Source organism: Hibiscus syriacus, unplaced genomic scaffold (assembly GCF_006381635.1).
Source record: "Hibiscus syriacus cultivar Baekdansim isolate YM2019G1 unplaced genomic scaffold, ASM638163v2 tig00112343_pilon, whole genome shotgun sequence".
Lineage (NCBI taxonomy): Eukaryota > Viridiplantae > Streptophyta > Magnoliopsida > Malvales > Malvaceae > Hibiscus > Hibiscus syriacus.
In genome coordinates this window covers 431,887-456,200 of record NW_024063306.1, presented here as the reverse complement: position 1 = coordinate 456,200, position 24,314 = coordinate 431,887, and the positions used below count along the sequence as shown (strand labels likewise).

The 24,314-nt window shown below is 34.6% G+C and overlaps 1 protein-coding gene and 3 pseudogenes across 1 annotated transcript; 3 read left to right on the top strand and 1 right to left on the bottom strand.

Annotated features, from left to right (window-relative positions):
* Window positions 1-457: 457 nt before the first annotated feature.
* Window positions 458-3,303, bottom strand: LOC120178028 (annotated as a pseudogene).
* A 672-nt stretch (window positions 3,304-3,975) lies between these two features.
* LOC120177989 lies at window positions 3,976-6,899 on the top strand (annotated as a pseudogene).
* Window positions 6,900-9,387: 2,488 nt separating this feature from the next.
* On the top strand, window positions 9,388-13,941 carry LOC120178026 (annotated as a pseudogene).
* A 1,960-nt stretch (window positions 13,942-15,901) lies between these two features.
* On the top strand, window positions 15,902-16,860 carry LOC120177917 (ferredoxin-thioredoxin reductase, variable chain-like). Its single transcript, XM_039183904.1, has 2 exons — window positions 15,902-15,980; window positions 16,106-16,860. Exon 2 carries the CDS (start codon window positions 16,146-16,148, stop codon window positions 16,656-16,658), a length of 513 nt encoding a protein of 170 aa, XP_039039835.1. The 5' UTR covers window positions 15,902-15,980; window positions 16,106-16,145; the 3' UTR covers window positions 16,659-16,860.
* The last annotated feature ends 7,454 nt before the right edge of the window (window positions 16,861-24,314 follow it).

The window sequence follows — 24,314 nt, the reverse complement described above, 5'->3', positions numbered from 1 at the left end:
TTTGGAGACACTCTTTAGCCTTCTCCATTTATCAGTTCCACGTTATATACATTTTTAGTATAATTCTGCTTATTTTAATGTCACGTTTTACGTTTTATTTGAAGTTTAGGGTTTTAGAGTTTAGAGTTTAATATTAAAATGGACAAGATTTATATACACTGCAAGATTTACAAGAGTTTAGAGCTTTAATATTAGGCATGTAACCATAATGGATGAGCCCTGCCTGATAAAATGGCAAAAACAATGATAAAATTGAGAAGCAGCAATATATATATTAATGAAACGAAATACAGAACCCATGAATATATAACGGGCATCGACCAAGATAGGTAGTATATATTAGACAGCGTATGGGAATGAAAGAGGAACATTTAAGGGAAAAGCTATGTTGACCTTGGGACAAGACTCAATATGGCATGACCCATTGACACCCAAAAGTAGAGCTTAGACAGGGTAGAACAAAATTTCCATGACTGGTCCACCTGCTAGCATTGTATCAATGCTTCTTCGTTCGCACCTCTTTTGGACAGCCAAATGCTTGGATGGTTTAACAGGCACTGCAGTATGTAACTCGCTTCGATTATAAGAAGTAAGGAACTCCTGTCCTCGGCCCTCTCATCTGAGTATTCTCTTCTGTTTCAGTGAAGAACTTTACTTCTCTTTCATGAACAACTGCCGAAAAAAACAACCTCCAATTCTAATCAAATATAAAAGGTGCGAGAATTTTATTTATTCTCACCATATTCTCATTGAAGCTCATATAGAGGCTACATTCCCGCAACGGTAACAATAATTCGGGGCAGACCACACCTGGAAAAACAAATAATCAAGAAATTCCATTAAGCTCTTAATAAAGCTAAGCTAAAAATATGAAAGCAGAAAAATCAGTCTTACTGTTACAAGGCCTTTATCCTGAAACATGTACTTAAGACCTTCTTGCACAAGTTGGTGAGCTCGACAAACAAGATCAAGCTTGTTTATGTGGTTGAACTGCAACCAATGACGAGGATAAAAATATTATTTCAGAATGATGGCATCATATAGACTTGAGATGAGATGAATTACCTCAGATTTGACCCTGGACCCAAATAGCCAACCTGCTCCACGTGGACTGACTGCCCATGTTTCAATATCTTCAGGATCACTCCACATGAGATCACAGAAGGGGCCTTCATGAGGGACTTCACAGTTACGGTCGATTACCCTTATCTGGCATAAAAGCAGATAGCAGAAAAGAGCATCAACATCACATAACGAAATAACAAAACGAACTAACAATCAATGCACTTATAACAAGTTCCCAGGAGAACTACTTTTTAAAGAAAATACCATCCATGAGAAATAAATGGTTACAGACTAAGGACAACTACACCTTCAGGTCTGAAACCAAATATAATACAACTGCACAAACAATTTAATTTTTTACTTGATAAAACTTTGGAGTGGATGATAATTCACTGATCCAAATAAGATCTTAATCCTCTGACTAGATGGCTATAAAGTCAATAAAGCAAGACACTTCAACACAACTACTTAAACAACAAATGTTGATCAATCAAACACAAACTTCTGGTTATTGATACAAATAAACAAGCCAGCCAACCTACCACAGAGAAATTAAGAAAAATACCTGATCAATCGTCCGTATGTCAGGAGATAGACCACCGTGTACACAAAGCACCTGCAAAATGTAATATAGAGAACTATTAAAGAGATGAAAATAAGACGATTGGAAATAGATGGTTTATAGATAGAATGCTTACAGTCCCATCTATAATTGCTGAAAGTGTAAGATGGTCAAAAACATATGTACAATACCACCATGCATTAGCATTTCCATACTTTCTCTGACACTCATCATAGAAGCCGTAAACCTAGTAAAATTGTATACATCTTAAAATGTCATCAATCCTTGGTATTTGGAATGCTTTTGAAAGAAATTACAACTACAGAGCACTGCCCAACTACCCTTAAAATCAAACAAATATGATATTGGCACATATTCTAATGGCTCTGGTCCTCAAAATCCGTATGCTACTCTCAAACATTTTTTTTGGATAAAGAGAAGAGGTCTCATTAAATGAAATCCAGTTGAGGAAAGCTTCGATGCTGGACGATTCTCACGTTGCTGAAATTTTAAATGAAATCTCAAGGCGAATGGTGCGCGAAAAAGGTTACTTTTAGCACTGCCACTCTACTTGTTATGTGAAACCGATAACATCCTCTCTCTTTTCTTTTCTTTTTTGTCTGGAACCTACTAACCTTGAAAGATGGACGCTATAGGTGAAAGGTTATTTCTGCAAATGCCGATACGTGCATTTCTCATCGTAATCGTGTTACTGATCAAATTTTAAGTGTGTTTTACGATTCGAAGTCGCATTCATGTCTTCTATAATCTTCCATACGCACTCTCCGTGAACTTCTATGCAATTTATCTTCTAGTCGTGGGTGTTTTGCTGATAATTTTTCTTTACTGTTCAGGCCCGGTTGTCATGGACATGTCAGGGTTTACAGAAAGGGGTTTAAGAGGAAACTTGCCGTGCAAGGCCATTTTGGGAAGGTTTTATATCTGTTAGGTATTTAGTCTATTCTTAACAATATTTATGGGAGTTTAGATATTAAATACGTAATTTACCTTAAAATATAAAGTTTGAATATTACAAAAATAAGTATTAGCTTTACCAAATGATTAACTTTCTTATATTATAAATTAATCGGTTAGGCCAATATTGAAGAGAAAAAAACGATGGAACCAATCAAAAAAGCGATTATTCTCTAATCAATTCAACCACATAAAAATACATAAATTATAGGGCAAACTATGCATTTAGTACCTAAGCTATTAGTTATGGTTCGTTTTAGTACATAAACTTTAAATTTTTTCAAAATCATACCTTATGTTTAGTTGTTGTTTCGTTTTACTGTCCTAGTGTTAAACATTTAACGTGTTTAGTACATAAACTATCATTTTTGGTCCGTTTCGGTACCTAAACTTCCAATCTTTTTCAAAAGTTAATGTTGAATTTTGAACAATGATACTAAAATGAAACAAAAATTAAACTTCAAGTATGATTTTAAAAATATAAGTACTAAAATAAGCTAAAACTGATCATTTAGATACTAAAATCGTACTTTACCCTAAACTATAAAGTTAAAAGATGAAATATTCGACTAGTTGGTATTTAGTATATTCTTAGTAATATTCCTATGAGTTTAAGGGTGGAAGACATTGAAAAAGCCTACTAGAAGGCATGAGGAGGCAAATGAAATGGCCCTTCCACCGTCACTAGAAGAAACCCCCATTATTCAATTCTTGCATTTTCATTTCTTCCAAAGGTTCAACTTTATTTTTTTTTAAATAAATTAATGTCGTATTAATAAAATGATTAAAATGAAATGTCGAATATAAAATAAGGTAAAATACACAAATAGTCAATTGACTATAGAATATTGCTTTATTAAATTCTTTGACTATTAAAAGTTACAAATTGATCATTCAATTATTCATTATGTTCCAAATTTATTATTTTCCGTTAAAAAATTGGAGGTTGTCTAAGCTGAACGTTAACATGATGACTGAGATTTGATAATCATTTGAGATTCTGAAATCAGAGTTTATCATATCACAGTCAACAAGTCAACGTTCAACTCAGAATATCGTCAATATTTTAATGAAAAGGGATGTGTTTGGAATATAATGAATAGTCAGGTGATCATTTTGTAACTTTTAATAATCGAGGGACTGAATAAAATAGCACTCTATAATTTAAGAATCATTTTATAATTTTTAATAGTCAAAAGATTTAATATTGTAATATTTTACAGTTGAGGGTCTATTTATGTAATTTATCTTATAAAATATTAAAAAAACTGAGGTCAAGTTTTTCAATGTGCCGCCGCCTGGAAGGCAACCTCCACGTATAAGAAATTTCTACCCTTGGGTCCTGTCTTATGCCTACAAAAGCGGCCATCACCACCTAACACTGGCTACTTGTTCTCTCTCCTCTTCTCTTCTCTTCTCCACAACTCAGGTTCTATTACCTCTCCTTCTCCCTCTCAAGCGCTCATTGGATTCTTCGGTATGGCGATTACGCCCTTTTTCTCCTTTTTATTTATGTGTTTAAACGATCTTCGCTAGCTGACTTGATAAATATTTTCCAGAGTTTAAGCCATTTCTATACACCTTTATAATGATTTTCATCTTGGGTTTCTGTTGATCTCCTTGTATCTCACTTAGATCTCGTGATTTTGATTTTTTTGTAAGGAGGAAATGTCGAATATAGACATCGATGGGATATTGAAGGAGCTTCCCAGCGATGGGCGTATCCCTAAAACCAAGATCGTCTGTACTCTGGGTCCGGCTTCACGGTCCGTACCCATGATAGAGAAGCTGTTGAGGGCCGGGATGAATGTTGCTCGATTCAATTTCTCTCACGGCAGCCACGAGTATCATCAGGAGACTTTGAACAATCTCAGGTCCGCCATGCAGAATACCGGCATCCTCTGCGCCGTCATGCTTGACACCAAGGTCCATTTTCCTACTAATCTTATTCATGTGCTCTATGCATTTAGACTGTCGAGGATAGGGGTGAGCAACATTGACTAAAAAAAATCGATTTTTTCGACTCGACTTGATTCTAAAAAACTTGACTCGAATCTACTTCGGGCTGTAATTTCATTAACTAGACTAAAAAAAAAATCAAATTGAGTTATAAAATACCATTCGAATAACTTGAAATTTTTAGTAATTATGGGAGTATCTTCTTCGATCTTATCTCAGAAATGAAGAATCAAATCAACATAGCATAGTAGAGTAATTAGGGAAAGACTGTCGCATTCTCTGAAAAATTCAATTTTGCAAACAGATTAGATATTTTCTGTATTTTAAATTGGTGATCTAATTATTTAGTACCTTCTAAAATTTTATAATTTCACACTTCTAAATTCCTAATATAGTTTTTTAAAGGTTTACATTCTTCGGCCCCTAAAAGTAACTTAACATGCTCATTTGAAATAAGTTTTGCATTGTTTGCCAGTAGGAAATTTTCAATATGCTAGTAGTAGTACTATGTTACCCGGCTCGATTGTTGGATACGGGGATATGTGTTCGACGACCATATGTAAAATTTGTCTATGTTTTTCTCATGTATTTGGAACGTCGTTGAAGGATGATATCTGAAAAATGAAGAGTTGGGAGAAACATGACATATGACTATTCGATATGGGTCCTAAAAATGTGTACATATTTTTTCTCAGTTCTTCTAGCGTGTGTTTTTTTCCTCTTCATAGTTGTTTGATTGTGCTTTACTGTTGCAGGGACCTGAGATTCGAACTGGATTTCTGAAGGACGGAAAAGCTGTTCAACTGAAGGAAGGCCAGGAAATTACTGTAACAACTGATTATGATATCAAGGGAGATGAGGAGATGATCTCCATGAGCTACAAAAAGTTGGCTGTTGATTTGAAGCCTGGGGAATACCATTTTGTGTGCAGATGGTACAATCACACTTTTGGTTTTATCATGTGATCCTGCTGCTGGGACTGTAAGATGCCGATGCGAAAACACTGCGATGATCGGTGAGAGGAAAAATGTCAACCTTCCTGGTGTCGTGGTGGATCTTCCCACACTCACTGAGAAGGATAAAGAAGACATCTTGCAATGGGGAGTTCCTAACAGTATTGATATGATTGCTCTTTCTTTTGTACGAAAAGGGTCTGATCTTGTTAATGTCCGTAAGGTCCTCGGTTCCCATGCTAAGAAGATTCAACTGATGTCGAAGGTGTGTTAATCTGTTTCAACTTTTGATTACAATTAAAAATGAGAAATTCTGTGTGGTTTCTTTATGCAAGTTGATTGTCAATGGTGTGAGGTTTCCTTGTGGCTGTGATTCTTTTAGGTTGAGAACCAGGAGGGTGTCATCAATTTTGATGAGATCTTGCGTGAGACGGATGCGTTTATGGTTGCCCGTGGTGATCTTGGAATGGAAATTCCAGTTGAGAAGATCTTCTTAGCACAAAAGATGATGATATACAAGTGTAATCTTGCAGGCAAGCCTGTTGTTACCGCCACTCAAATGCTCGAGTCCATGATAAAGTCTCCCAGACCCACCCGTGCTGAAGCAACCGATGTTGCCAATGCTGTCCTGGATGGTACTGATTGCGTCATGCTCAGTGGCGAGAGTGCTGCTGGTGCCTATCCAGAGTTGGCTGTGAAGATCATGGCTCGAATTTGTATCGAGGCAGAATCCTCCCTCGACTACAGAGCTATCTTTAAAGAAATGATTCGATCAACTCCACTTCCAATGAGTCCATTGGAAAGTCTTGCATCCTCAGCAGTACGAACAGCTAACAAGGCTAAAGCTGAACTCATCGTTGTTTTAACCCGTGGTGGAACGACAGCCAAGTTGGTCGCCAAGTACAGACCAGCTGTTCCTATCCTATCTGTGGTCGTCCCAGTTTTGACTACCGATTCATTCGATTGGACCTGCAGCGACGAAAGTCCGGCAAGACACAGTCTGATATACAGGGGCTTGGTTCCCATACTGGCAGAAGGCTCGGCAAAGGCAACGGATGCTGAATCTACCGAGGTCATCTTGGAAGCTGCTTTGAGGTCAGCCACGGAGAAGGGCTTGTGCAAGCCTGGTGACGCCGTTGTTGTACTTCACCGTATCGGAGCTTCTTCGGTTATTAAGATCTGCTTAGTGAAGTGATGTAGAGAGCATGTAGCATCCATGGAAGGACATAAAAAATCTGCCTTTTTAATATATTGCATTTCAGCATCCTTTTATTGTTATTAAAAAAACACTGGTGGTTCCAACTTTGAGAACAGTATTTTACTGAAACCTTGTTTTGTTTCAGCTTCTGATATATTGCTTATTTATGGTGGAATTCTTGCTCCAACTTTATTTTTCTTTCATCGGTACTTCTTGATATCGGGAGTGTGCGTGTCGTACACGAGTATTCATTCCGGCGTCTAGGTGCTGGCATAGAGCCTTAACTTACAATGTTTGCTGCCTTTGCAGCATGATTCCGAGAGCTGATCAAAACGAATTGTATGTTCAATATGCAAGTCCTAGCGGTTGGAATTTCTTCTTCCGATTGTGTCATTACAGATGTTGTTCGCATTTTGATGCCTGTTGATATGATTGTTGCATATTTGTTTTATGAATTATGCTTGCTGTTGCAGGCTCTGCTACTTCTAGCTTACAAGGAATGTCGCACGAGAGGCGGATGACGGAGATCATTTTGAACAATGAGGTCATTGCTGTTAGCGGAGAGAATTACGAGTACATGTCTTCGAAAACACTTCAACGGCACCGATAGCTACCGGTTTTATAACTTCATGTTATGGTCTGCCGTCTGCAATATATCTATAGGCTCTTCAAGCTAAGAAGGTTGTGTTGAAAGGTGAAGAAGTTTGAAGAGGTAAAGCCTGCATAAACCATTTTATTTAACTATATGACAACAATATTCGGTTTATTTAGTGTTTATGAACATATTCGTTTAATATTTGTGAACATGTTTGTTTTTATTTATTTTGTTCTTTTGCTCGAAAGTCAAATAAAAATGGTAAATTTACGCCGTTAGTTCTTAAGATTTTTAGACTTCACAATTTGGACTCGAAAGTTCACATTATGTTCAATATAATCCTTACCTTCACAATATTTAAAATGTAAAGAAAAAAAGAGGAGAACAAGTAAAATAGCTTATAAATGTTTCGATAAACGAACTTACAATCCAGCTTTTAAATGAAATTGTTTTGAATATAAACGAATCGAACATTACATTTATCCGTGTTCATTTGTTTATTAAATAAATATAAAAAGATTTTCATGCTCATTTATGTAGCCCAATAAACTAACATTATATAAATAATTCGTTAATCATTTATCGAACGTTTTGTTCATATACACTCTTATACGATGAACTCCAATTTCTTGGAAGACTGGTCCTCCCATTGTACTCATCTGCTAGTTTAGAACGTTTTCTTCAATAATGAAACCCCAGGATTTGGTCAAATTCTACAAAGGACAAATGCTTAATTAGTATATAAATGCTTAATTGTCGCCTGCACTGTTTTGATGGCTTAAGCCTTAGCTTGAAAGTCACTCTTCTTTCATAGTCAATTGCCTAGATTCTTCAACAACTGCGATGAGAAAAAAACATATTGGGATTGGAATTTTTTATTACCTAGATCCCTTCGACGTTGAATGTTTACACCTCAGGTATCTATGGTGTTCAAACTCAGGTCCTCAAGAAATAACAACAATTTCTTTACTATGGAGGTCACTTGGTTCGTGCCAACTTAATTCAATTGAATTCATGACTTATGGGAAAATATCATTATCTTTCTAATTATTGTTATAATCCACATTAAAGTCAGAAAATCTAAATTTTAATATTAAAATAGTGTAAAAAGATATTTATAATAGATGAGGGAGAAACATGATGTAATTTTCTATGTTAATTATTTTTTAAGCGTTAATGTTACATGAATCAAATAATTTTAATGATTAAAGAATTATTATTTTTATTTCTTATCACAGTAATCTCGAAACTATTTTTATCATGTAATCTTAAATTTTGGGGGTTTTTTTTTTAATTTGATAGATTTTTAAGGTTTTTTCATATTATTTTATATGATAATGTGATATATTCTTAAAGAATTAAAATTTTAGATATGTCTTTTGGGTAGATGATATTAGTCTCATAATAAGTGATATCAGAGTAATCTGACTATCTAATTTAATGCCGAGTTTTTAATGGGCGAGAAGGACAAGGTAGACAATCGTGATGATGATCTGTGACGAGTTCTTCATAAGATTGATTAAGGAAGAATGTCATGCCTTAGAGAGGTGGAATACATTAATCTCACGTCACGCCGAGTTATTAAATTTCAAAATAAATAAATAAAAGAACACACCATTGTAAACAGTTGATGTTAGAATCTAAATCATGTAAAGTTTAAGTGAAGGATCAAATCGCAGATTGGATATAGTAGATGGACTGAAATCATAATTTGACCTTGGCTGACTTTAATATTTACGCTGATTGGGCTGCTGGCATTGCAGAAATGGATTCTTCTGCATATATTGTTTTTGCCGTCACCAGGGCCGTGACATACAGATAGCACAACTTGGGATCATTCCAAAGAGAAAATTCACTTCTGCTCCTTATATAAACTCCCTGGCATATCCACGATATATTCCTTTTCCAATATTCTAATATTATGTATGTATGCATGTATGCATGTATGCATGTATGCATGTATGCATGTATGCATGTATGCATGTATGCATGTATGCATGTATGCATGTATGCATGTATGCATGTATGCATGCATGCATGCATAATAGCATCTTCAAGAATCGAAGCTAGTAAAGTAACAATGGCTCCCAGAATGCACGACGAATCCGAAAACCTGGACGTAACAGGAGGAGAGGAGGAGGAAGAAGATGAAGCCAATGAAGCATTTTCATTTTATATGCTTTTGAGCTATGCACATGCGCTGGATTGGACTCTCATGGAGTTGGGGACCTTGGGGTCTATCGTCTATGGCATGGCTCAACCCGTTGGGTACCTTTTGCTAGGGAAAGCTTCCAATGCTTTCGGGGATAACATTGATGACATGGATGGCATGGTTAAAGCACTCAAGAAGGTAAACCCTAAGCTGCTCCGGGTTGAGTATTCGATTGAGTCGTGTGTTCGGTTTTACAATCTCTTAATTTGTCTCGTGTATCGTCTCCTTGTTGTGTAGGTTATACCTTTTGTATGGTACATGGCCTTTGCTACATTCCCTGATGGAGTACTAGGTACCTTAACAAGTATATATGACGGTTTAACCTTCGTGTATTCGATTATATTATCGGTTTCGAGTTTTGCAGAGATCGAATGCTGGATGTATTCGAGCGAAAGATGGATGGTTAGGCTACGGTTAGCATTCATGAGAGCGATGCTCGGTCAGGAGATCGGAGCGTTTGATACTGATATAACGAATGGGAAAATAATTAGTGGGATGAGTTATCACATGAGTATCATACATGATACAATAGGGGAGAAGGTACATAAGCCATGCTTTCGACTCGATTCGTCTCGATTTTTCGAAATGGTGACATGCTGCTGACATAAATTATGGTTCCAAGCTAGGCCATTTCCTTGCAAGCTTTGCAACATTCTTTTCCGGGATACTTATTGCTGCTATATGCTGTTGGGAAGTGTCCCTGCTTACCTTCGTCGTCGCTCCTACGATTCTCGTGATGGGAGCTACCTACACGAAAAAATTGAACGCAGTTTAGGCTGATAAGATGGTCTATATATCAGAAGCTACATCCATGGTTGAAACATAAGTAACATTTCATATCTTCAATTTCCAAGATAAGTACATATGAGTGTATAAGTTCAGTAACAATCATCCTAGGTTTACCATGTTGCAGATCGTCTCTCAAATCAAAACAGTGTTCGCATTCGTCGGAGAGAGTTCCGCGATTAAATCGTTCTCGGAGTGCTTGGATAAACTGTTCTCATTAAGCAAAGGAGAAGCACTGATAAAAGGTATAGGAACTGGCATGTTCCAAACTGTGACCTTTTGTGCTTGGGCACTGATCATATGGATTGGAGCCGTTGCCGTCACTTCCCGGAAAGCGAAAGGAGGTGATATTATCGCCGTGGTGATGAGCATTCTCTTCGGATCCGTGTAAGAGAACATCGTCTTCAAGCCAAATAAAATCATTAAGCCGAGTCTCGACGTGTATGTAACAACGGATTGTTTTAACTTGCAGATCACTTACTTTTGCTGCTCCAGACATACAAATATTCAGTCAAGGAAAGGCTGCAGGGCATGAGGTCTTCAAGATGATCCAAAGAAAGCCAGCCATAATTTATGATTCACCAGGAAAAGAAGTCGAGAAGATTAGCGGCAACATCGATATATATGATGTACAGTTTGCTTACCCTTCTCGGCCCGAAAAGTCGAACCTTCAAGGATTTTCGTTGTCGATTCCAGCCGGAAAGATGGTCGCTCTAGTCGGAAGCAGTGGTTGTTGAAAGAGTACCGTTATCACATTGGTTCAGAGGTTCTATGATCCCCACAAAGGTTTATTAGCTTCTTCCCGGTGTTTACGTGTGTTACAAGTTGAACTGATTTTAATATTAACATGAAAACAGTATGTACTATATAATTCAGGGGAGATTCTCATTGACAATCAGAACATCATGGATCTGGATTTGAAGTTCCTTAGGAAGAATATCGGAGCGGAATCGCAAGAACCGTCGCTCTTTTCCGGCACCATCGAAGATAATATCAAAGTAGGAAACATTGATGCAAGTGATCAACAGATCCGGGCTGCAGCAACGATGGCGAATGCACATACTTTCGTCTCCCAACTTCCGAATCAGTATTTAAACGAGGTCATCCGCCTAGTCTTTGACCACTCACTCGACAGATCATGTTAAGTTTGTACCATGCCATGTGTGAATCAGGCAAAAAATGCTAATTTGTGGTTTAAATGGAATGCAGGCAGGCCAGAGAGGAGTGCAGCTATCAAGGGGGCAGAAACAAAGGATTGCCATAGCAAGAGCTGTTCTAAAGAATCCTCCGATTCTTTTACTCGATGAGGTGACAAGTGCACTCGATACGGAGTCGGAGAAAACTGGTTCAAGATGCTATGGAGAAGGCTATGCAAGGGAGGACCGTTATCCTGATTGCACACCGGATGTCGACCATCGTCAATGCCGATTTAATTGCAGTTGTAGAGAATGGACAAATTACAGAAACAGTAACTCACTCCGGCTTGCTAGCCTCAAGCAATTTCTACAACAATCTGTTCAGTATTCAGAGCATCGGGCGAATTCCCGAGTAGAGGTAGGTTCCAACAGATTTCCCACAAACACCTAAGGCAATCGATGTATAACTCTAACTTGCTTGGAATGTGGAAATATGGTACGGCTACTGAAATTACTGAAGAATCTGTTACTACTGATAAATAGTTTTCACCACTAGACATTAAGCAGAAGGAGGAAACAAGAGAACTCGATCGACGTCTTACCGAATCTTCCGAGCAAGTTGAACCAAAAAGGAGGAAAAAAAACGAATAACGTTTTCAGAATTTGGTTTAGATTAAGCAAACGTGAGGTTGCGAAAATTGCAACTGGTTCTATAGCTGCAGCATTTGCTGGTGTTTCAAAGCCTTTTTTCGGATTCTTCATCATTACCGTGGGAGTTGGATACTACGAGAAAGATGCAAAGCAGCTAGTCGGAAAGTATTTGGTCATCTTTGCGGTTATAGGATTGATTGCTTTATTCCTGCACACGCTGCAGCATTACTTCTACGGAGTGGTCGGAGAAACGCGATGGCAAACCTCAGGAAAGCTCTATATTCAGGTACTGATCTATCGCATCCGAACGTGTCGTTCCGAATCGAAACTTTATCTTATGCACATACTAACATCTGCTGCATTAAACTATTGCAGTTGTACTATGTAACAAAGTCGCTTGGTTCGAGAAACCAGAGAACAATGTTGGCTCACTTACATCAAGGGTCATCAATGATACCTCAATTGTCAAAACCATAATCTCCAATTGGATGTCCGTTATCGTCCAGTGTATTTCTTCGATACTAATCGCAACGGTGGTTATCATGGTTATTAACTGGAGAATGGGACTGGTAGCTTGGGCAGTAATGCCTTGCCACTTCATTGGTGGACTCATTCAGGCCCCACTTCATTGGTGGACTCATTCAGGCCAAGTCTGCCAAAGGATTCGCAGGTGACTCGGCAGCTATACACCGCAAAGTCGTTGCCCTTGCATCCGAATCCGCAGCCAACATACGAACAATCGCATCGTTTTGCCACGAAGAACACGTACTAAGGAGAGCCATAATCGCCCTGGAAAAGCCACTGAAAAGGAGGAGAGAGCATCATATATGGCATCATTCAAGGGTTTTCCCTCTGCTTATGGAATATTTGCTCATGCTGTTGCTTTATGGTGCACAACGATCTTAGTCGAACGACGACAAGCGAGTTTCGAAAATGGCATCAGATCGTACCAGATTTCCCCCCCTCACAGTACCATCAATCACTGAACTATGGACATTAATCCCTTCAGTCATTTCAGCAATCAATGTCCTAACACCAGCATTCGAAACACTCGATTGTAAAACCAAAATCGAACCGGAAAAACCCAAAGATTCAGCACGCGAGAGGATCAAAGGCAAAATCGAGTTCGAGAATGTTAAATTCAACTATCCCCTAAGGCCAGAGGTGACTGTCCTTGACAACTTCAGTTTAAGAATCGAACCCGGAACCAAAGTAGCCCTTGTTGGACCAAGTGGAGCTGGTAAATCCTCAGTGTTAGCCATTTTGCTGGTGTTTTACGTACCATTAGAAGGAAGGGTTCTCATTGACGACAAGAACATAAAATAATACAATCTAAAGATGTTGAGGAGACAAATCGGATTAGTCCAACAAGATCCACTTCTGTTCAGTTCCTCCATTCGAGAAAACATCTGTTACGGAACCTAACAAGCCTCTGAAACCGAAATCATCGAGGTATCGAGACAAGCAAACATACACGAATTCGTTAGCAACTTGCCCAACGGTTACAACACAGTCGTTGGCGAAAAAGGGTGTCAACTTTCGGGTGGCAAAACCAAAGGATCGCCATTGCTCGAACTCTACTTAAGAGGCCTGCAGTATTGCTCATGGATGAAGCAACTACTGCACTCGATGGCGAGTCCGAAAGAGCCATTGTGAACGCCGTGGAATCAATGAACCGGAACGGTGCGTGTAGGATCACACAGATTACGGTGGCGCATAGATTGTCGACGATAATGAACTAGGATTCGATTGTGGTAATGGATTTGAGACTGGTTCTCACTCCACATTGGTATCAGTATCCGAGGGACTGTATTCAAGATTGTTCAAGCTACAGAATGCACAACATTAATACACTCGTTAAATGATCTTATTGGTAAAATGAATTATTATTTTCGTTTGAGATCGTTATATATTTATATATTATTACTTAGATTTTCAATTAAGGTTTGAAGTAAAATTCGAGGTGGATAGTTTTTTTAGTAAAGTAATAAATGGCTGCTTATATGATAATATTTTATTGAGTCATTTGACTATTAAATATTACAAAATGGTTATTCGACTATTCATTATATTCTAAACTCGTCATTTATCGTTAAAATTTTAACAACAGTCTGAGTTGTATGTTAATCTGCTGACTGATATATGATAAAATATGATCTCCTAATCTCAAATGACTATCATATCTTAGTCAACATGGTTAAAGTCCAGCTTGTAACGACCGTTAAATTTTTAACGAAAAAAAGATGAATTTGAAACATAATGATAGTCGAGTGACCATTTTGTAACATTTAATAATCAAGGGATTTAATAAAATCATACCTTATAATTGAGAGATCATTTATCCTAATTTTTTTTTTGTATATAACAATGATGATGACATTAAATATAGAAAATATAATTTCTTTTGAACATGTTTTAGATATATGAAAAGGATTTAAGAAAATATAATATCCGGTATTTATACACTCATCCGAATACGGGTAATATAAATGGATTAACTCAGGATAATCGGAATCCGTTATCCAGGAAGATTGGGGCCGGTTGCTTTCTCCGCCTCTCATTCTTAATCCCCTGTCCCTATCACCACCCAGATTAATTCCGTGCCCAAACATCATTTTCAATCTCAACTATTGTTTTTATAAATGATATCTAACTATTTATTATATTTTGCACAAATTAATTTATCTCAGTGATTAAAAAATTATTGTTGTTCATGTTATGGGATCGAGCACCAGCATCTGCAATAAGATGATTAAGTGTTCATTGTCAAATGATTAAGAATATTTAAAACATACTTAGCTTAATAAAAAAATAGAATTTGTTATATTTTTAATTAGTTACTTATTTCTTCAATATATTTTAAAAACATGTGTCATTTTATATATATATTTTTTTAGAAAATATAAAGTATTGTTTTTCATTCAACATGTTACATTTTAGGGTAAAATACGCGTTTAGTACTTAAACTTATCAGTTTTAGTCCTTTTTAATACCTAGATTTTAATTTTTATTTCATTTCAGTATCACACCATTAAAAAATTTAGTTTTTGTTTCATATTAGTATCTCGTTCAAAATTTAACATTAAGTTTTGAAAATTTTGAAAGTTTATGTACTAAATCAGACCAAAACTGATAATTTAGGTACTAAACGCGTTAAGTTTTTAATGGTAAGGTACTAAAATGAAATAAAAACTAAATATTAGATATGATTTTAAAAAAATTAAAAGTTTAAATATTAAACCAGATCAAAACTGATAGTTTAGATACTAAATGCGTAGTTTACTCTAAATTTAACGTTACATATGAAATGTAATTCAATATATAAAGTATTTTTGATAAAAAAATTATATAAATAAATATTTTAAATAATTTAAAATGATTATAAAATAATATTTATTTAAAATATTTTTTAATCATTTGATTATACACTGCTTGAACCTAAATATATATAGAAATAATAATATTATATTGTTTCATTTAAATAACTCAATAAATTCTATAAAATTAACATTTCATATTTAATTAATTATATTAAATTAAAGTGCAATTATCGCACGAACCAATCTATTTAAATGGTTAAATGAATCGTTAATTTTTTTGGTCACGTGTTGAAACACTAGTGATTGTAGCAGAGTGATTGAGTGCTTAATTGTAATCACCTTACCTTAACAAAAATAAATAAAATCATTAAATTTAATTGAAATTAACCTCAATAATAAAATGATAAATATTACTATATACGCCCCCACATATAAGATTATATTATCTAAATATCTTAAATACAGTTATATTACCATATACGACCCCGCTTATAAGATTAGGCAAAGGCCCAAAGACTGGTAATAAAAGACTCCACGCTTCCGCTCCCTCCCTTTCCTCTATCAAACGGTTAGCGTAGCTGCGCTTTCGATTCTTTGCTTGGGTTGAGCCACTAAAAGAAAAACGTTTCTGAATCCGATTGAAACCCAGATTTTTATAAGATTCGGTCGTTGAATCTGGGGGTGTTTTTTCAGGGGAAGGAAACAATCCGTAGCTTGAAAAGCTAGAACAGAGATGAGTACAATTACAGCCTGTTTATCCCTCTATTCGGCAACGCCCGGTCTACGTTCGATCAAATGCTCCAATGGGAAATCATCCCCCGAAGCCAAAACCTCGATGATTACGTTCAAACCGGCGTCGTTTCAATCCACTGCGACCGCCGTCAACGTTGCTATAAGGGCGAGGAAAAGGGGTTTTCCCTGTCAAGCTGTCTCAACCGCTTCTATCGACGAGGACGAGAAAGACGCGTCGGTTTCGGTATCGGAGGAGGCGCCGGAGGAGGAGGCTAAAGTTGGGGCCAAGGTTAGGGTAAAGGTGCCTCTCAAAGTTTATCATGTGAATCGGGTCCCGGAGTTGGATCTGAACGGCATGGAAGGAGTGATTAAACAATTTGTGGTGGTCTGGAAAGGGAAAAGGATTTCAGCTAATCTTCCTTACAAGGTGGAATTCGTCTCTGAGATTGAAGGACGAGGACCTGTTAAGTTCGTTGCCCATCTTAAGGAGGATGAGTTGGAATTCCTTGATTAGAATCCTGATTCTTATCTGTATATGTCAGGCATAATACTTTCTATCCTATAACCATAAAACACCCTATAATTGCCCACTGTTGTATGTAATATTTACATTTACCTTTCAGTTCTACCTGGTAATGAGCATTTCTTTGCTTTTTGCTTTTTTATTTTTTATTAATTGGTAGCATTGAAGTTTCCGTATCCATGGGTTACCTGCTTACCTTCAAAAGATATCATTTTTAAAGCCTGCTGACTGGTTGCTTATTTGTGTATATTGTGGTATGCTAATACGATAATTTCACAACCGTTTGATGCTTTGCCTTACTGGGAATCTTGGCAAAATGGGGTCTCTTTCATGAATTACACTTAAAATGCCATCAGGAACTTGCCACCATACCACAGCTGATTAGCTCTATCTAGCCCTTTTGAAGGGCTAGGGTGGGCGGTTTATATATGATTTAATTGTTGTGTATGCTCTCTTGCAATTGATATGGTTTGATTTGGACCGTTTTTGCTCTTAATCACTAGACCATTTGTGAACTGGTTTGGTGGTGTGTGGTTGGTTTAGTCTTGATCTAAAAGTGTCACAACCATTTTTGTGTGAAAGTTGGTCCTATCGTATATTGATCTAGAAGAACTTTTTGTGGTACTTCATGCTTGACCTACTAAATAAAGGTAGTTGATGTTTTAGATGGTTAGTTGATTTTTGTCATTTTAAGGAAATGATGAAGTAAAGAAATGACTCTACTTGTTGAACCGCTTAAGTGTTTGCCTAGCTGATAAAGAAATGTCTATTTTTTGGCTGGGGCTATAACCTATTAGACAATAGGGCAAATTTTAGTTACTTGGCAGTTATTGCCTTCAAAAAATAGGTGAGGCTGACCATATATTAATTTGTATGAATGGATTACTATCGTTTTTCTTTGGTGTCGATTAGTCGTTGCTCTATCTGCTCTGCTTCACATGGTGATTAGGGATTAACTTGAAATCTGGAAACCAAATTCAAAATTTAGCATTTTCTTGTTTGAGAATGTCACGTGGTTCTCCATTTGGGTTCTTGCTTAAGTTATTTTATGGTGTTTATTATAGCTATTATTGGTGATAAATGATAATGTCTACTCATTAGATAGTTTCTAAAACTGAATGTTATCAGATACTGTCATTGCTATTATGGAACGGATGTCATGGTAATTTCCGTTCATCTTGTTCCATATTCTGTTTTCTTTGTGCAAATTTATCTAAAGTTTGCTTCATTTCAAACTTCATCACTTTAATCATCAAGTTTTTATCATACTGGCACATTTCTTGGTCATCATCTTTTTAATCAGCTATAAAGCATGGCTTGATGAAATAGATCCTTCCTGTTGCATGTATGCTGCTGCCTAGTCATTCAGTTTTTGTTAATATCACGATGACATTTCCTTCGTGAATGTCTAGTCACATGTTATTTGACATGGCTGTTCGATGTTGTGGGGAGCTAAATCTTGTGCTATTCATTCATTTAACTCTGCTAGAGCAGTAACAAGCATCGCAGACTGCACTCTTATTTAAGACTAAACCAGACAAGTTATCTTGACCTTGTATTATATTTCATTGAATGCAATTAAAGGTGATTGATTGCTTTTCTATGGCTAGAACTCTTATACAAGAAATTTCTGTTTTACGGAGCCGGCTATTTAGTCAAAGCTTGATTAGGTATCACTTTAGTTTGCTAGAGGAGAATTTTATCTTGAATGAAGAAAAGGAAGCACTGCTGTTGCTTTTAAAACCAACCTTTATGCACAACTCTTTCAGACTGCAGACTTCTTGAGGTGAATAACATATTCTCAAGTTGATTTTCATTATCGCCTAGTTTGAATGTGATTCTTTGAGCTGTTGCTAATACACCCGATTTTACATTTTTTGAACTGTGCATATGCTATTACACCCGATTTTACATCTGTTGAACTTTGCATATTCTGAGACTCATAACGAGGTAAGGCCTGATTTTATTGTTGTATTTGGTCTGGACTTTGCTGTTACTGTTGTCTTGAAGTGGATCATCAAACAATAGAAATCTGAGTAGTTCAGTGTTATACAACAATGGAAATGTGTAGTATATACGCTTCCGCGACACATGAACAATTCGGCACTGGTTCTAGCGACATTGTCAAGTAAGGTAGGAAACAAAGTTGAAGCTGACCTGTGTAGATGTCATTAAGTTCCAGTGTTCCACTCTCTTTGCTCATGCCATGCTGGTTGAATCTTGTGCATTGGTAAAAAGCATGAACCTTGTCGTATATTGTGTGTGTTCTTTGAGGTATCAGATGAAAGAAACAGGTGGATCATAAGACTCGGCAAAGTGCTACTCGCCACAGAACTCAGTGGATTATGAATCTTTAAAGGGGGGGGGGGGGTGAAGATATGAAGGGGCGTGGAGTTAAGCAATGATTAGGGTTAAATTACTGAGTTGGTGAAACATTGATGGTTGAGCAGAAATGGCATCCCATCCTTTTTTTTCTTTCTTAACTCTAAAATAGAGTTAATTGCACAGAAGATCCCTAAACTTGATCCCCATTCCAAACCGGTACTTAAGCTTTAAAATGTTGTATATATTTGTCCTCAAACTATAACCCTCTTTTCAAATTGGTCCTTGAACTTTAAAATATTTTAATATCGTTTTTTGACAAAAGAAACATACATACCAAGGCTCAATCCAATTAAGTCCGTAACGTCTACCGATTTCGCATTAGGATGCCCTCCCTCCTTTCATTTCCCCTTTCTTTCATTTGTTTATTTTCTTTTTTTTATGTGATTTAGTAGATATAGATAGTGATTCTTATATCGTATCGAAGTCTCTTTCCCTATTTTATAAGGGACTGTGCAGTGAAACAAATGGTGTGCTTCTCGCATGCGGAGCGAGTACTCTACCACATGAGTTATGCCCCCTCTCTCTATCATTTTTAAATTATCATAATCATTTCATTTTGATTATTCTCTTAACATGTCGTTAACTCTAGTGATTTTTTTAAAGTTATGAGATTTTAACTTGTGATCTCATAAAAAAGTGATTTATTTTCGAAGGTCATGAGAATTTAATAGAAAGCAACGGGTTCAATTCTTAGGGTCTTCAAGGATAAATTTTTTAATCAATATAGTTAACAACATGTTAATAGAATGATCAAAATGAAACAATGTTAATAGTATGAGGGTTGATATAGAACATCTTAAAGTGTAAGGATCAATTAGAAGGTGAATCGTAGTTTAAAGATTATTACATGATATTTTAAGGTTTACAAATTAATTTAGAATATAAGCCATAGTATGAGTATATCATATATAATTCTCTCCATAAAATATATTACATCATTGAATATTATATTTTTTTTCAAAAAAAAACATCTAATATTATAAATTTTACATAATATGAATTACTAGCATCTCGAGTTTTATTAACATGGGTGTTCTTGATATTTGAGTTTGGGATTAAAAAATATTGCATGGTTTAGTTAGAATTATTTCAAAATTTTCAATTAAGTACTTAAACTACGCATTTTTACTTAAACCATCAATGTTATTCTATTTTAATATCTAAACTTTCAATTTTTTCAAAACTGTACCTAACATTTTATTACTCCGCCATTAAAAACTTAACACATTTAGTACCTAAGATATAAGTTTTGGTCCATTTTAATACCTAAACTTTCATTTTTTTTTTCCAAAACTTAACGTTGAAATTTGAACAGGGGTTTTAAAATGAAACAAAAACTAAACCTTAGGTATGATTTAAAAAAAATAAAAGTTTAGATACTAAAACGAATCAAAACTAATAGCTTAAGTCCTTAACGTGTAATTTTCTCTTATTTCTACCCTATCTGGCCATCTCAATTATGTGACTAGTGTTTTTGCACATGGAAATGGCATCTCATACCCCAATAATTTCACTAATATACAATTAGCATCTTATTCTTCAAAACTATTTGATTTGGTTATTGATTAAATATCAATTTTTTAGTCTAATTATCGACATATGATATATTCATTAATTAATCCAAATTAAGTGTATGCACGAGTCCATTATGGGATGATATTTTCAACTTAATTTTATTTGTTTATAACGTTATGTTTTGAATTATGACGTTACTTAAGGGATTTAATCTCTTACTCATTAAATTAATTACTTGTTGATATCAACTATTTTATTTGATGTAAAATTAGGCAGCTCCAAATTTAAGCAAAAGTTTTTGAGGTGGAAAAGGGAAAAAATAATTATTACTATTAAAGAATTTCACACGCATTTTGATGTAGAGGGAGCGGTGGGGTGGCGTGCAAGAAAAACAAACGTGATGCACGTGAAAGCAATAGAATTCAAAGAGGGTTATGCGGTGCGCCTAAAAAAATGTTAATATACGGCGTGACCGGTTAAATAAGTGATCGGTTAAAATTTAGACCGGTTATGTTATATTATTTAATCGAAAATATTATAAAGTACAATAACATACTAGGTAGCGCTTATATAATGTAATAGGTAGCGCTTATATTTACCTATTTTATAAGTAAACCGGTATATTTATACTGATAGCATTGCAAATTTACCTATTACATTATATTATATTGAAAGTGTTCATACTTTTTATAAAAATGATCGATATTTTTTTTAAAGATATGTAATTTATGTTTCAATTTTTTTTAATAGTGTTTCATGTTTTCCACCTATAATATTAATTTAATAATTTTATTTGCACAAAAAATTAGTTGATTGTTTTGATATTTTATAAAATATTATTTAGAATTTTTAATTTAATAATAATATATACCGTAACGTAAAATAAATCATTAGACGCCTATAATTACTAAATTAATATCTTAAAACTCACTCAAAAGATAACCTTAAATTAATGTTTTCCACAGTGAGCATTGCAAATTTACCTATTACATTATATTATATTGAAAGTGTCCATACTTTTTATAAAAAGGATCGATACTTCTTTTAAAGTTATGTAATTTATGTTTCAATTTTTTTAATAGTGTTTCATGTTTTCCACCTACAATATTAATTTAATAATTTCATTTGCACAAAAAATTATTTGATTGTTTTGATATTTTATAAAATAATATTTAGAATTTTTAATTTAATAATAATATATATCGTAACGAAAAAAATAAATCATTAGACGCCTATAATTACTAAATTAATATCTTAAAACTCACTCAAAAGATAACCTTAAATTAATGTTTTCCACAGTGAAAAAAGTATGGACACTTTTATAAAAAGGATAGACACTTTACAATATAACCACTACCTATTACATTATAAACGATACCTATTACATTATATAAGCGCTACCTATTACATCATATGTTTACCTATTATATTGAAAGTGTCCATACTTTTTATAAAAAGGATCGATACTTTTTTTTAAAAGTTATGTAATTTATGTTTCAATTTTTTTAACAGTGTTTCATGTTTTCCACCTACAATATTAATTTAATAATTTCATTTACACAAAAATTATTTGATTGTTTTGATATTTATAAAATATTATTTAAAATTTTTAATTTAATAATAATATATATCGTAACGTAAAAAATAAATCATTAGACGCCTATAATTACTAAATTAATATCTTAAAACTCACTCAAAGGATAACCTTAAGAACACTTGAAGAAGCAAGAGAACAACTATCCAAGCAATCAAAAACGAGAAAATCCCAACATGATAACAACTGAACATATCATATCAATGTTCAAACTCAAGTTGTAGATTTTGATTTCCTTTTGCTTGGCATCATATGAGATTTGGATTTTGATTTCCTTTTGCTTGGCACCATATGAGCTTTGGATTTTGATGAGCATCGGAAGTATTTCAGACTTATGATTTGGGTGGTACGCAACTTATGATTTTAGTTGCTATTTGTTACATTTCTTGTATACCACCCAGATCATACGCCCGAAACGTTTCTGACGCTTTAAAGTTGACCAAAAAATAAAATGGTCGGGATTTCCCTCGCGTTTATACGTTGGAAAAAAAACAATGGAAATTAGGAATAATCAATGATAACATGCATATTGGCTTGGGCTAATATTTATAGTGGAGCCGAAATATATATTGAAATTCAAACTCAAATTGAAATTTAAATTCAAACTCCAATTACATATGAAATGAATTTGAAATGCAGTGTTAAATTGAACATGAAAATTGCATAATTGATTCATACTGTTCAAGTAACATGCTTTATGAACCATCAAGCTAAAAGACAATATTAATTGAGTTCAAAGCTGAGTTGTGAGTTGATGGAGTTGTCACACTTGTCACATGGTTGGAATAAAGTACTCACATGCGAGATAGATTGTTTTGTTATACATAACCCATCTCAACTGAATGAAAATATACATATAATATAATCAAACCAAAACATACTTACACAACAAATTTATATATAACAATGTTCAAATAATGTACCCACAAAAGGACTAAAAAGGACAAAAACTGATAGTTTAAGGACTAAAAAGGATAAAAACTGATAGTTTAAGTACTAAAAATTTATATATAACATACTTTCAAATTTTTAAAGTTAATTTTTGATTTTTTTTTTTTAAGTTTAAGTACTAAAAAGGACAAAAACTGATAGTTTAAGCTATAAAATTGTAATTTACCCTAAAAATTAATAAAGGGAGCTGGACTCACTTTACCCTATTGGTCAAATTATGTTTTCGGTCCTTGTACTGTGTTCAAATTTGTGCTTTAGAATTTGGGATGTCGAGATAATTCATATCTGACTTGATACACAGTGGAATTTGTGCTTTAGAACTATATATAATTTAATAAGATTCTAAAATAGTATAACAATTTTTTTGCATTTTTATTTGATATTTTAATTTTTATAATACTATTTATTCGTATGAAAATTACAGTGATAAAAATATTTAACATTTTGAGTTGGATAACATTTAACGTTTCGGATCTGTCTCGAACATTTAAAATTTAATTTTCGCTTTTAGGACAACCCGACCGACATCCTCTCCTCTTTCATCATCTTTCCTTTGCAAGTAGAGCGTTGGTCTAAACCCTTTCTCGGTGCCATCAAGATTAATGTTGACGGTGCTTGTCCATTGACTTCGAATTGGTCAACTTCTTTAACCTTTGATTGCGATTGCTCATCTTTTACGTGTGACGTCGTTATAAAATTGATAGTTTAGATAGTAAATGCTTTAAATTTTAACGGTAATATACTAAAATGAAATAAAAACTAAATATTATGTATAATTTTGAAAAGTTAAAAGTTTATGTATTAAAACTGATTGAAACTGATATTTTAAGTACTAAATGCATAATTTACCCTAAAAGTTTTTATATTTCATTTTGAAATAATTTAAAATGCCGACACAATTTTTTCCTTAAAAATTATATATATCATTCAAATGTTTGAAGACTTTAAAATAAACGATATAATAAGTGGAAGAAATCAGGTCAAATGAAAGCAAATAGATATTAAAATTTAAATTATACATAGTAGAGGGACCACAACCACAATTTAACCAACCCTATTTTATCCCTCCCCGATTCTTTTTATATTGAAGAGTTGTATTTTTGGATTTAGATTTCCCTCCCACTCCCCTTCTAGATTAATTTTGAAATTAAAGAAAATTCAAAACTTGTTGATTGAGTAAAAATAGATTTTTTTTTTGAAAA